The sequence below is a fragment of the Panthera tigris genome, chromosome D1, assembly GCF_018350195.1.
Source record: "Panthera tigris isolate Pti1 chromosome D1, P.tigris_Pti1_mat1.1, whole genome shotgun sequence".
NCBI lineage: Eukaryota > Metazoa > Chordata > Mammalia > Carnivora > Felidae > Panthera > Panthera tigris.
The window spans coordinates 67,189,004-67,203,477 of NC_056669.1; the positions used below are offsets into that span (position 1 = coordinate 67,189,004).

Sequence of the window (14,474 nt, forward strand, 5' to 3'; positions counted from 1 at the left end):
CCCTCTTACTAGTTCTGGGACGTTGGGGAAGTTCTCGATCCTAGCTGAGCCACTACCTTTCCTCATCTGTAAAATGGGGACTTAATATTTACCTTGTGGGCTATTGTGAAACTTAAGATGGATGTCAAGATGGATATGTAGGCTATAAACGCGCATCAGAAACATCCCATTGTTGGATTTCTTTTACTTCTGGCTACATTAAACTCTGATGGCCTAACACCCTACCTAAGACTTCCCTTCAGCTGGTGAGTGCCCCACAGGAGACACCTGGCCTCCTGCCCTTTCACTCTCTGCCTGTACCCAGGGATCTACAAAAGACAGCCTGCTGAATGCATGACTTTGCAATCCCTCGTCACCCCTGGGAAGGAGGTAAAGGCCTATTTGAGTTTGGCCCACTTGGTGAGGTTTAGACGGACATACTGTTCTTATTCAGTGTCCTTGGTTTGGCCAGTCTGCCCAAGCTTATTTTTTTATTTTTATTTTTTTATAGTTTATTTATTTTGAGAGATGGAGTGAGTGGGGGAGGAGCAAAGAGAGAGGGAGAGAGAGAATCCAAAGCAGGCTTCACACTGTCAGCTCAGAGCCCGATCATGATCAGAGAGATCATGAACTGAGCCAAAATCAAGAGCTGGACACTTAATGGACTGAGACAGGCGCCCCTGCCCAAGTTTAAAGTGGAGAAAGAAGTTTCTTCCCCTCCTATGCCCTTGTCCTTTGGTTTTCCTTGAACCATCAATCACCAAGGTACAGTCAGCCTCCCTGGCCACACTTCTCATATGTGGGCACTTGGGCCTCCACAACTACCGGTTCAGAGCTCTGAGCACCCTACCCACTGCTCTCCCTTCCCCCAGACTGCCTTTCCCTGCAGCCCCTCCTGCCTGTCTTGCTGTTGACATCGAAGGACAAATGCAGTCCTATATTTCAAAGTCATCGGGCAGATCTGATTAATTTTGAAAATGAACAACATGAAGATTCATCACAAACTTTCAGGTATGAGCAGCAATAAACAAAACCAGAGCATGGAGTGCTATTTATTTATTAAAACAGTAAATTGAAGGGAAATGGGCTATTTATTTTGCACGATGTCTTCCACAGAAATAATTGGCTCATTAATCACACTCTTGCTGTGGTCACGTTCAGAAGGTCAGGCTCGCCAGGGAATTGAAACAGGGGGGCGGTCTGCACAGCCCTGGCAGCATGTAGAGCCTGGGGGGATGCTGGCTGCTGGGGGCCTTGGCATGTCCTGTGGATTCTGTGTCACATGAAGGCAGCCAGGAGGCTGGAAGGCAGTGTGGCACAGTGGCTCGGGCAGCAGGGGGCCTGGGTTCAAATTCTGGCTACTGCCACTTCCTATCTGTATGACCTTGGGCCGGCTAGTTCACTCCTACGTCTTGATGTCTTCATCTATAAAATGATGCTGGTAATGGGAACTAACTTGTAGGGCACCAAGAGTTTAAGTGAGTTGGCAAGGCACCAGCATGGGTCCGGGGCAGGTTTGGTGCTCTTATGGGTGTTAGTTGTGTTTGTTCGTTCGGTCCAGGTAGAGCTTCAGGCTGGGGCACCCTGGTGTCATGGAGGCTTGGAGCATAAGGTTACTGCGGTGTTGCCAAAGGTGGCCAAAGGAGGCAGACAGCATAGTAGAGGCTAGGGGGTCAGGCTCTGCAGTCAGCCTCCTTGGGTTCAAATCCAACCTCTGTCTCTTACTAGTTATATGTCCTTATAGAATGACTTGGCCTTTGTGTGCCTCAGTTTTCTTCACTGTAAACTGGGGGTGATCATGATAGCACTGCTTGGTGAGACTATAATGAACGTTCAATGAGAAAATAAATGGAAAGTACTTGCCTTGGTGGCAGGCTGTAGAAATAATCGACATTTGTTATGATCATTTTTAGGACCTTCCTGGCCTGGGCCTTTCCCCCAGACACCCGGCATGGTCCAGGCATGGTGGAGGTGAGCAGACATGCTGAACTTTGGGCCCCTTCCCTGGCAGGGACGCAGAGGGTGCCAGAGCCCAAAAGGGGAAAGGCTGGGGAAGGTGTGCCTACAGCAAAGGCCAATGCCACAGCGCAGCTGGAGGGTCCACGTGGTTTGGGCAGGTGACAGCAATGAGCAGGGGTTTGGGTTGATGGGACAGCGCAGAGCCCCCATGAGTAGGTGGTCTCTAGCAGCAGCAGCCCAGCCAACAAGAGGCTGCAGAGCACCATCCCAGTGGGCCGAGGGTCACGGAGAGGCCCCGGCTGGGAATCAGACTTCTGGAGGAGCACAACGGAGGGGGTGGATGGGCAGGGTGGAAAGGCCAAACGCGGGGCGCCCATGCATTCCTATCCTCTCCTCTGCTCACCCACTCTGGTACCCTTGCCTATGGAAGCCAGAACCAGAGTCTTTCCCAACACATCACTCCAGGAAGCTGTGGCCAACCAAATGCCCTCAAATGGATGGGATCTCTTTGCTAGTCCAGGGCTACAAGGTCAAAGCCCATCCTAGGCTCTTCTAGGGCAGTGAGGTCAGCTCCCTCACATGCTGGTCAGGAGGGGCTGAGGCTATTGAAGAAGGCCTGAGTTTCTTTTTCTTTCTTTCTTTCTTTCTTTCTTTCTTTCTTTCTTTCTTTCTTTCTTTCTTTCAAGTTTATTTATTTTGAAAGAGAGGGAGAGAGAAAGTGAGCATGAATAGGGGAGAGGCAGAGAGAGGGAGAGAGAGAATCCCAAGCAGTTTCTACAATGTCAGTGCAGAGCTCGATGCGGGGCTGGATCCCACAACTGTGAGATCATAAACGGAGCCGAAGTCAAGAGTTGGATGCTTAATGGACTGAGCCACTCAGGTGCCCCTGAAGGATGCCTGAATTTCGATGACCCTAGAGGAAGTGGACAGGAGGAGGCAAGATCCTTGAGAGACTCCAGCTGTAGGTGGGAAGACCTCTCTCCCTTCTCTTTTACATCAGTGAAGGAATACTTAAGTGGGAAAGTACGAGGTGTGGTCAGTTTCAGGGCAGGAGGCATCCAGAGACTGGGGGAAGGGTGTGAGCTGGCGAGGTGAGAGGGCCAGTAGGCGGCCTGGGATACCCAGACCAGGGTGAGGCTGAGCGTGAATGTGCTGGTTATTCTCCCTCTTGGCTCTTCCCTGCCTGCTGTGTGGACTGCATCAGTGGTTCTTCTGCCCTCTGCCTCCAGTTGGGTTTGGCCAATGCGAGGCTCTGGTAGAATATCTGACAGCAGGGGGGCAATGGGGAAGAAGTGGAGGTATTTGCCCTAAGCCTTCCCCCTGCTCCCCAAAGGCTCCCTCCCTGCTGGGCTGCGGGCTCTACAGTGGGGGGCCCTCAGGCTGTGGCTGTCCGTCCTGCTGGGCAACCCACTCCCATGGCAGCATCAGTGAGGGTTGGAAGCCCCCTGCTCTTAGTCCCTTTAGCTAGAAGAGTAGGTACAGCGTCCACTTTTGCTGTCTGGCGTGCTTCCTCCTACCCTGCCCACACCTCTGAAGACTGCTGTCATTCTCCTGAAACCCTCTTCAGTTAACCTCCGGGGGCATCATCTGCTTCCTCCAAGGTCCTGATTCAGTTGCGGAGCACAGAAGGGTCCTTTTGTCCGAGTAGGGAAACGGGTCAGATTATGCCAGGGGCATTTCCGTGGTCAGGAGCTGAAGACGGACCAGGCCTGTGGAAAAGTGTGAGTAGGACATCGAAGGGGAGCAGAAAGTTTTTGGGGAAAGTAACTCTCGCACCGCTCCTTGGTATGGGGGTCATTTCCTTGGAACTCCTGTTGGCAGTTCGATCCCTCACAGAAATCCTGGCGAGCCTTACCACGGAACCCAGGGATGGGATCTGGGCCCACACTTCTGAGCACAAAGGGAGCACAGCACCCCCTAGGGGCTGATGTGAGAGTGGCAGCACCTCTAGAAGAGGAGGGGGGAGGGGCAGAGAGGGGCACAGGTCCCAGAGTCCTGGCTCAGGTGCCTCTCTCACCAGAAGCAGCTCCTCTTAGCAAAAGGTTCTGTGTCATGGGCTAGATTGTGGGTGTTTTCTTAAAAAAAAAAAATGCTGTGTCACAGGCAGGATCTGCAGTATAATTTGCCGGTCCAGGTACAAAATAAAAGTACGGGGCTCCTTGTTCAGAAATTATTAAGAATTTCAAGACACAAGAGCATGGAACTAAGCCGAGGTGGGGGCCCTGAGCTCGGAGACTCATGCCACACGCCCATGAAGCCTGCTTGGGTCACAGCTTGTGGAGACCACGGGGGGAGCCCCCACCCCTAGGCCAAGCAAGGGAGGTAACAGAGACAGGCATGACGTGGTGACAGCCTTGAAAGTCTGGCTTCAGGGTGTGGCTATGCTGTGTAATTTGAAAACATACACATAGTAGGGCTGATGCCTCCCTAGGCCCTTTCTGGCTAATCGTGTGAGCCAGATACCAACGAAGGACAAAATTCCTGTCTGTGGGTGGGGAGAGATGGGCTGAGGCCAGAGGGCGGGGCAGCGGGACCTGAGGGTCTTGTGGGGTCAGGGGCTGGATGTGGGCCAGTGCATCTACTACATTCCCCTCCCTCCTCTTTGGCTGAAGTCAGGAGAGAGGGCATGGCTGAGGGAGGATACATTTTTGGGTGGCTCTGTTCATGTTTGCTTTCTTGGGCTATTTAGATGGTTGTCATCACGAGGAAAGCAAACAAACACAGACTCTTAAGGCTAGAGAGTCTCTCCATCTTGCCTCGGAACTGCCTTGTATCTCTTACCTGGAATTAGGAAGAAATGGTGAGGACGGAAGAACTCGGATTTCCTCTGCTTCACAAGAACCATGTTAAATGGTGTTAAGCGACGGCAGCCCAAAAGATCTTTGGGGAGTGGGCAGAAATAGCTCTTCTCTTTGGAGTCAGTGTGTGCGTGTGTGTGTGTGTGTGTGTGTGTGTCCATGCATGTATCTATGTGACCGCTGCATGTGAGTGCACACACGTGTGCACGTGAGGGGCTGTGTGAGCCTGGGCATGCGTTTACATAGAAGGTGCAGATGATGTCCCTCTGCTGCACATGTGCGCAGTAGTTGTAGGCATGGCGTGCGTGTTCACACACGTGTGAGGGTCTGGGAATGAGCAGGTTCTGGTGTCTAAAATCTTTACATCCTGCTCCGGTCAGTCTTGTTGGCTGTAAAGGGCAGGGACCCGTTCAGCCAACTCTGGGAAAAGGCGAATTGGCAGGATGTGGATGGGTGGGGTCTGGAATGAGGAGGAAATGCAGGCAGCTCTAAGGCTGTCTCTGGTCTTCGTCTGTGTCATGGCCACATGCTACACCTTCCTCACGGCGGGTCTGCTGCCTCTGCTCATCAGCTCCTTTCTCTGCTCCGCTCAGCTGTGGTTTCCCCCTCGTGACCTCAGCATGCACGAGGCTGTGGCATGGTCGGTCCTCCTGGGGCCCCAATCTACCCTATGGCATATCTCTACGTATGGCCATGGCTTCTTCACTAACTGGTTGATTTTTTTTAATTTTTTTAAATGTTTATTTATTTTTGAGAGAGACAGAACACGAGTGGGTTAGGGGCAGGGAGAGAGGGAGACACAGAATCCCAAGCAGGCTCCAGATTCCGGGCTGTCAGCACAGAGCCTGACACGGGGCTCGAACTCACGAGCTGTGAGATCATGACCTGAGCCGAAGTCGGACGTTCAATCAACTGAGCCACCCAGGCACCTCTGGTTGATTCTTTATGTGTGTCACAGTGCAAATGTGCAAGCAGAATTTGATTGACCCCATTCATCTTTCTGTGTTAAGTCATTGATTACTGGCCAGCCTATGGACACTTCCCTTGGGTCAACTTGACTCCCCGTGGAGGAAGACAGCATGGTCATGGTACCAGGGGGGGGTCACAGCTAGGGCTGTGGCTGGGACAGTTTTCCTCAAAAGGGGTGTGGATACAGAGGACAACGATAAACTTCTCAGGTCTGCATGCACAAACTCCCTGTCACCTGCTCAGTGCCCACTCTCTTCCCTGGGGACACCAGGACAACTGGGGTGCCCCCAACAGGCAGGACTTGCCAGGCAAGGTGGGTATGAGTGTAGGCAGTCCCCCGGAACCTGGAGTATGCCCTTCACCACCCCTCTTCTGCTCCCTTTTATGGGCTGAGTTGTGTTTCCCCCAAAATCCATATGTTGAAGTCCTGGAAGTCCCCTCAGAATGTGACCTTACTTGGAGATGGGGTCTTTACAGAAGCAGTGAAATTAAAATGAGGACATTAGGATGGGTCCTAATCCAATATGACTGGATGGGGCACCTGGGTGGCTTAGTCGGTTTAAGCCTCCGACTTCAGCTTAGGTCATGATCTCGCGGTTTGTGAGTTCGAGCCCCGAGTCAGGCTCTGTGCTGACAGCTCAGAGACTGGAGCCTGCTTCAGATTCTGTGTCTCCCTCTCCCTCTTCCTTCCCCCTGCTCCCGCTCTGACTCTGTCTTTCAATAATAAATAAACGTTAAAAAAAATTTGTTTTAAAAAAGAGGAAGAAATTTGGAAACTGAGTCACACACACAGGGAAGACAGTGCAAAGGCGCAGGGAAAAGATGGTTAATTGTAAGCCAAGGAGAGAGGCCTGGACACAACCTTCCGTCACAGCCCTCAGAGGAGTCAACCCTGCTGACAGCTTGATCTCGGACTTCTGGACTCCAGACTGGGAGACAACACGTTTCTGTTGTTTGAGCCACCCAGTGTGTGGCACTGTTACAGAAGTTCTGGAAAACTCATACTCACTCCAAGAAAAACTTCTTGAAAAAAAACAAAGAAGATACGGGTCACCAACATCTCTAGAGGGTGGGTTAGGGCCACAGGCATCCAGAGCATGTGACAGCCAGGAAGCTAGGCCCTCTCACACCCACAGCCCACCCCTGACCTGGGCGTTTCCGAAACTCAGTTCCTGGACTCACTGAAGGAGGAAAGTCTGCGGCTGGCACCCGAGCTACTCATTTACCATCTTCGGTGAGACCCAGGCGACAGTTTTAGGCCAGGGGAAAAACTGATGACATAGCATTTCAGGAAGATCACTATGACCGTTGCAGGGAGGAGGGCTGCTGAGGTGGCGTGGCGGGGCCCATGCGAGCAATGAAGCAAGATGTGAGCAGTGGGGGCATGAGGGACGAGAGGAGGTCTCTGGCGTGAGCACCTGGTGGAGGTCACTAGAGCGGTCCTGGGAGAGGAGCAATGGGTTGGTTCTCTGCTTGTCACATCAGCATTGTCTGAGGGACACCCACCCAGATGCCCAGGGCCCATCAGCAGCCGGAGATTGGGCCTGGAGCTCAGGATATAGATGTGGATTTGGGCGTCCTGGTGTCTGGGTGGCCCTGTGTCAGGGGCATGAGACTGTGGTGCAGGAGTGGCCATGAGCAGCTTCTCCTGGAGCAGACCCAAAGACTGGCATGTGGGAGGTGACTGGGGCACAACAAGGAGGGAGCTGGAGGGCGGGGAGATAGGGAGGGAGGAATGCCAGTGAAGTGCCCATTAAGGTGGGTTACTGGGGCTCAGTCCTATGGGGGGACTGTGCGGTGGGGGGTGAGGCCTCACATGTGTGTTCCTGAAGGGTGAGGAGGCCCATCCCTCACGGACGGGCTTGTTCCTGAGGCCCAACCCCCTCAGTACTTCGGTCTACCCACACGCAGGCCCAAGCATGTGCCTGTGGCCAGAGAAGGGCCTCAGACAGAGACATAGGAAGCTGCAGGAGCTGCAGGTCTGTGACCTCCTGGCAAGTGACCTTTGGGGCCAGCCAGGATACGGCCAGGTCGCTGGCTTCTGCCATTGTCTCTGCAAACAATCGTGTCCACTTCCGGTCGGGAGTGAGGGGCCCATCTTCTCCCTTCACTTCTCGGAGCGGGTGGGAGCCTGGGTACCCGCAGGCGAGGGCTGGGGCTGAGCTGTGGAACCAGGCTGTGGGGCTCGCTGTCCTGGAGGTCTTAGACACCTGCTAAAAGAGCCCTTAATGGTATCAAAACCGTTTCCTGTTTCTACCAAGTCGTCGGATGTGCAAACCATTAAGAAAATAATGATCTCACTCCAGGGCGTTCAGAGAGCCCCCAGACAGCTGCTAGTTAGCTTGCACCAACATCAGGGAAAAGCAGCCAGCTGAGGCTGGATGTGGCCGAGTGCCCTTGGCCTCCTTCCTTTACATTCTCCCCTCCTGCCTCTGCCCCACGCTCACCAGCCCCTCTGCTTTGGAGACGTGTGACCTTGTGTGTCTCACTTTTATGCCTCTGAGACCCAAGTGAGCCTGGACTGGCCATGTGGCCCTCACTCTTTGGGGGCCAGGGCCCTCAGGGATTATCTCCGAGACAATTCTCCCACCAGGGCCTGGGCCTCTGGGCTCAGGGAGGAGCTGCCCCCTATCGCCCTGTTTTCACTGCCCCCGGATTAGCTCAAAGGGGAGAGCTCTATTCTGGGGTTTGCTTCTTAGAGTGTAGATGTTGGGAGTGGCTGAAGGCAGGGTGCCTTTGATAGGACAGGGATGTGCGGAGTTTGTAAAAGTGTGGGTTTGGGTGAGGGCAAGCGCCTCTAGGCAGGTGAGACTGACGGTGTAGATGCTGGCACAGGCTGGATGGGCCACAGAAGCCAACAGGCCTGGTGAAGTATGGGCATCGACTGGTGTCAAGGTGTGGATATCCATGACGGCGGCTGGGTGTTAGGATGCCAGTGGATAAAATAATAGTAGTTACGACTTGATGGCACTTACCATGTACCTATCGCTGTTCTTAGTGTTTTACATAAATTCCCACTCGTTTAATTTTCACAACAACCCCACAGAAGACATTCCTATTTTTTAAGGAGAGGAAACAGAGATGGAGAGGTTTAGTGGCTGCCCGAGACCATCCAGCCAATAGCTGAGGCTGACTCAGAGTCCCCACTCCTGGTTCCTCTGCCCTACAGCAGGGACGGGGCGCAGGCTGTGGAGGTGTGGGTGTGGGTAGACGCGGGGGGTCAGTGATTGTGGCTTCAAGTAGAGGCCGCCGAGCGTAAGGGAGCACGTGATGGATGTAGCTGGGGTGGGAGGCCTGGGAGAGAGCAGGAGGAAGGGTACAAGGGAAGGGATCCTGGCGGGGACCGAGCAGGGGTCTCAGACTTCAGCAGGGAATCAGAATTCCTGGACCATTTGTTAAAACCCTGTTTCTGATTCAGGATTTCCAGGTGGGGCTCGAGAACCGCCCTTCTAATAAGTCCTCAGATGATGCCAATGCCGCTGGTCTGGGGACCAGACTTGGGGGCCACTGGCAGGCGCGTGTGTGGGGGTGATGATGAAGCACAGCAATTGGTGCTGAGGGGTGAAGCACCAGGTGGGTAGATGAGACTAGAATGGAGGGGACTTGGGAAGCGTGGCTGGGTTGCAGGGCTCAGAGGAGTTTGTTAGAATGAGGTAGAGGAATAAGTGTGGGGGAAGCCATACTGAGGCCCTGGCTTCCGGAATATGGCAAAGGCAGTGCCTACAATTCCCTCTTGAGGGTCTTGCTTCCCGTGTCCACCTCCTGGGTGGGAGCCATCAGGTGGGAGCCGCCTGGCCAATGTCTGGGTATCCTCTCTGGTCTGTGGTGGGAAAGCAGTGTAACCCTAGGTGGGGCAGGGGGGGGGGCGGGGCGGCTATGGTGGCAGCCTGGGAAGTCCTAGTGGCCCTCTAGGGTGAAGCCTGTGCATGCGGGTGTCTTGGTGTGCCAGATGGCCAAGACGAGAGGCTCCTCTTCCTTGGGGGTCCCTGAGGCACAGGGGTATCTCTATGATCACCAGTGTTTCAGCTATAGATTATTGATCCCCAACAAGCAGGTGTTGGGACTGGAGGCCCCTGGGAAGGAGGTCCCAGAGAACTTGAGAGGGTGGGTGGGGCTGAAATCTGTCCAGGAAGGGTTTCCTCTCCTGCCTCGGTCCTACAGCCTGACACTCACTACTGCTCTGCTATGAGCGAGAGGGTTGGAGGTGGTGCTGGAGGTGGGGTTGGGGTGTCCTTCAAACTAAAAACAGGAGCCTTCAACCTGAGGAAGGCCTACTTTGGATTGGGACAAGAACCACTCAGCCGGAAGCTATTGGAGGGACAGAGGATTGAGTAAGAGGCTCCAAGAAACATGGTTCTATTCTGAGGGCCACTGGTCTCCTGAGGCTGGGCCCAGAGGGGTGACGTGGAACCGTAACTGAAAGAGCCATGTGTTATGGGTTCAATTGTGTCCCTACCCCTCAGTACCTCAGACGAGAAGTCCTCTCCCCTCAGTACCTCAGAATGTGACCTTATTTGGAAATATAGTCTTCACAGAGGTAATCAAGTTAAAAGGAGGCCACAATGGTGGGCCCTAATCCAATATCACTGGTGTCCTTGTAAAAATGAGAAATGTGGACCCTGAGGCAGACACACAGAGGGACACAAGAAGCACATGGCCACCTACAAGCTGAGGAATGTTTGAGGCTATCAGAAGCTAGAAGAGAGGCCTGAAACAGATCCTCTCACAGCACTGGGAAGGACCCAACTCTGCCCATCTTTGATTTTGTACTCCCAGCCTCCAGAACTGGGACAGAATGAATTTCTGTTTAAGCCAGCCAGTCGGTGGCACTTTGTTATGACAGCCCCAGGAAACAAATACACTGTGACTCATGGAAGGAGCCGAACCGTCTTAGCAACTGGAAGGAGGCATTTGCTGTAGGCCAGGGTCACTGCTGAGGGCCGGGGCGATGGACCGCTTTGGGAGGTGAGGAAGGTGATATCAAGATGGGGCAGTGTGGCCTGAAGCCTAAAGCCCAGCAGCTGACGCTCGGGGGCCAGCAGAAACCCTGCTTTCTTCAGGAATGCTGTCTCCAAAGGACGCATCTGCTGTGGGAGAGGCAGAAGGAGCCTTCTCTCTGGAGGTGACTGTGAGGTCACAGTGCCCCACTCGCCACCCTGGGCCTCACAAAGAAAGCGGGCTACAAGAACTCCAAGTTCAGAGGAACCAGGCAGGCAGCTCCACTGTGCACCAAATGACTGCAAAAGCCCTTTTCTTAATCAATAGTATTTTATTGTCAGTTATAAATATTTTCCATTTGTCCCCTATTTACAGTTGCAAAATAGTTTATGATATTATACCATCACCCACCATTCGGCACCTTTCTATAAACTCCATGAAAATTGAATAGGAAATAAAAAGCTCTTTTGGGGGGTCCCGCTAACCTGGTTCCCCCAGACTCAAACAACCCCCCAGACAGCAGGCAGCATTGCAGCAGGTGCTACACAGTAGCAAAGGGACGGGCGGGGGCGGCTCCCAGCAGGGTCAGGACGCCAGGCTCCTCAGGACGTTGGTGATGCTCCAGTGCTGGCCTGAGCACCTCTGCAGCACCAGCTGGAAGCCAAACTCCGAGTCGCTGTTCTCCTGCAGCTCCAGACAGCGCTTGGACTTGCGGTTCTGGATGGGGCCTCCCTGGGAGCCGGGGCAGAGAGTGGAGTCAGAGGCTATAGACGAAACAGGGGAATCTGGGGGGGACCTTGGGCCTAGAGTTACCGGTGGGTCCAGATGCCTGGGGTCCAGAGAGGCTACGGGAGGTGTGGGGGCCAGCATTCCCATGCAGCCTCAGGCTGCCCTTCTCTGATGTGTTGGTCTCCTCCCTGAGACCGAACATGTGCCTTGGTTTTCTTCACAGGGCCCTAGTTCTTCGTTAGGACGGAGACACCCTGCCCCAAATTCCATCCACTTGCTGGGGTGTGGCATGCTGGTTTGCTCCCATAGCTCCCACCCTGGGGGCCAGGCCCTGGTCCCCATAGGCATAGGCTGGGGTCCTGCTCTGAAAAGTCTAGTTCCTTGGGACTCCCCTCCCCATGACTGGCCTGAATTTGACCACCACCAGAGGCCCAGGACCTCCTGCTTTTAGGGTCCATGTACCCAAGTGGACCTCTAGAGTCATCAGTGTTGGTCTCCACCAAACTCAGTCTCCTGGATATGTCTCCTAGGCCACTGGGCTCCCTCAGCCCTGGGCATGCATGGTTTTCCCCCATGCTACTGATGTTCTAGAATGTTCTGTAGCCATGAACACTCAGTTTATGCCCAAAGCCTCTTGAAGGAAGAGAGGTGCTGCTCCCCAGAGTAGCCCCATGGCAGCAAAGAGGAGCCCAATAAGTTTTTATTTTAGTGAGGCCCTTGCAGAGCTCAGATACTCTGAGGCTGCTGGCTGTAAGTCTAAGCATCAGCCCAGACTATTTGAGTATCTTGGAGTTATACCAATTCTGCAGGCAGAATTGCTTGGGGTAGGTGGTGGTCCTTATAAGTACACTCTTTGGAGCTTAATGGCACTTGAGTAGATGTTCAAACTCAACTTCTCCCCAGAATCTACTCCTCTTGTGTTTACCACCTCAGTTATAAATATTTCCCATAAATAATTTCCCCCAAAAGCAATAGCCAGGCATTCGTGTGGGAGACCTGGGCATTCTCACTGACACCTCTGCCTTCTCCCCAGCATCTGATTCGGCACTAAGTCCTGCCAATTCCACATCCCTCTTGCCTGGTGACTGTCCCCTTATTGCTATCACATCACAACCCTGCCTGCGTTCAGGCCACCATCTTCTGTCCCCTGGACAACTGCATCAGCCTCCTAGCTGACCCCCCTCTGACCTCCAGAGGCAGGGAAGAGTGATGTCTCTGAAATGTATGTTTGGCCTAGAGGACAGAGCCCAAGTTCCTTAGCACAGGCCTTTCATGGCCTCATCTCCTCCCTCAGCCCCCACACCTTTTGTGCAGCCACACCAAACTTCCTGCAGTTGTGTAAAGATTTCTGTATTATCAGGGTTCCTAGACATCAAGCAAGCCGTGTCCTGTGCTGGGGGTCCTTCTCCATGCTTCCGTAGCAGGCCAAGGCACAGTCACGTTTCAAGGCTAAGCTCCTGCTCCATTTCTTCCAGAAGCCTCCTTATCTCTCACCTCAGCCCCTCCCACCTCTTCTCCTCCAGGCCACCCAGCTGGCGAGGTGCTATTCACCCGTGTTTCCACCGTGTTTTCTCTATTCGCCCAGCATGATTGAACGGTAGCGGAATTACTAGTTTACTTGTCTCCCCCCCACCCTCCCATACTGACAGCTCTATGTCTTCTCAATTTCTGTGCCCTCAGCATCCAGCCAAAAGCCTGGTACATAACAGATGATCAGTAAATGTTGGCGGTCATGACCTGCATAGGTGAGGAGGGATGGGTCTCAAGACAGGGCTGCTGTGTTTCAGTCTGGAGTGGCCCTGAGCAGGCCTGGCAGCAGGGGGAGGGAGGCCCCTGCCTCTTATGACTGCAGCCCACCCCCAGCTACATCCCATGCCCATTCCAGTGAACAGCATGCTGGGAGAGGAGACCACGAACTTCTTCTGAAAGGGGTCATCCCCAGTCAGCTACCACTATCCCCATGGTGATGGCTGACATCTCAGAGAACATGAAGACTCAGTTCTCACGGCGACCTAGGAAACTGGCAGTATTTACCGCAGTTGGACACACGCATCTCCGAGACCCAACACTCCCACACTAGGTCTGTACCTAGCACAAATGCGTGCACCAGAGACAAGCACCTGAGTGCTTTCTGCAACATGATTTGTAAAAGCTCCAATCTGGAAACAACCCAAATGCCCATCGATAGTAGAATGGATAAATAACTTGTGGTTAGTCACATAACGGAATATTGTACAGCATCACAAATATACAAACTAGAGCTCCACTCAATATGAATAAACCTAACAAATATCATGTTAGCAGAAGAAGCCAGATAAAGAACACATATATAATTCCACTTATATACACCCCCCAAACAGGCAAAATAGGACCACGGTGTTAGAGCCAGGATGGGGGTTATCTTTAAGGAGGGGGAAGGGAAAATGATTGACAGGAAGCAAGAGAGGGGCTCCTGGGATGCTGATGGTATGCTATTTCCTGACCTGGCTGGTGGCAATACAGGTGTTTGCTTTGCTTTAAACCACTGAGTTGAACATTTACATTTTGTGCATGTTTCTGTATGTATGTGTGCTATTCTTCAATTAAACAATTAAGACAAAAAAAATGCAGCTCCCTCAGAAGTGACTTTGAACAGTGGGTGAAGGAGGCAGGTAGTGAGAGACTGGATGGCAAAGGGGATTGGGGGTCTGTCTGTGCGTGTGTTGGGGAGGAGGAAGAGAATTCCCAATTTCCAGTGGGTGGAAGATGGCCCAGCAAATTTCTTCTGGAATATTCAAGGGAAGAAAGCAGGTCTCTCCTGTGCGCCTGAGGAGAGCCGTGACTCATTGCACCCAAGAGCAGAGAGACACCAGTGCAAAGAGGAAACCCAAACAGCAAGCTCATCTCTCACCCAGAGAGACACCGGCTGACTCAGGCCCTGAGGGGGCAGAGGAACAAGTGGCAGTGAGACAAGGGCTCAGAAAGGACCCTGCAGTCCGCATGTGGAGTTCACTCTGAAGGCCGACCCTCTTGCTCTAATCAGCAACCTGGGTGACCTCTACTTCGGCCTGGGGCCTCCAGCTTTGCTGGGCCTCCTCCAGGGGTGACTCACGTAGCCTCCTG

The 14,474-nt window shown here is 53.2% G+C and overlaps 1 protein-coding gene and 1 long non-coding RNA gene across 2 annotated transcripts in view; one reads left to right on the plus strand and one right to left on the minus strand.

Moving 5' to 3' along the window:
* Window positions 1–2,821: 2,821 nt before the first annotated feature.
* Window positions 2,822–4,828, plus strand: LOC122231043. The gene is made up of 3 exons (XR_006208153.1): window positions 2,822–2,903; window positions 3,540–3,659; window positions 4,628–4,828. It is a non-coding gene; the product is annotated as an uncharacterized LOC122231043 (long non-coding RNA).
* Window positions 4,829–10,643: 5,815 nt separating this feature from the next.
* The window catches only part of GALNT18 (polypeptide N-acetylgalactosaminyltransferase 18), a 352,446-nt gene continuing 348,615 nt past the window's right edge, over window positions 10,644–14,474 (minus strand). Inside the window, exon 11 of the mRNA XM_042957905.1 lies at window positions 10,644–11,375. Within this exon, the coding sequence (XP_042813839.1) occupies window positions 11,229–11,375 (147 nt within the window). The 3' untranslated portion in view covers window positions 10,644–11,228. The remainder of the gene's footprint in view (window positions 11,376–14,474) is intronic.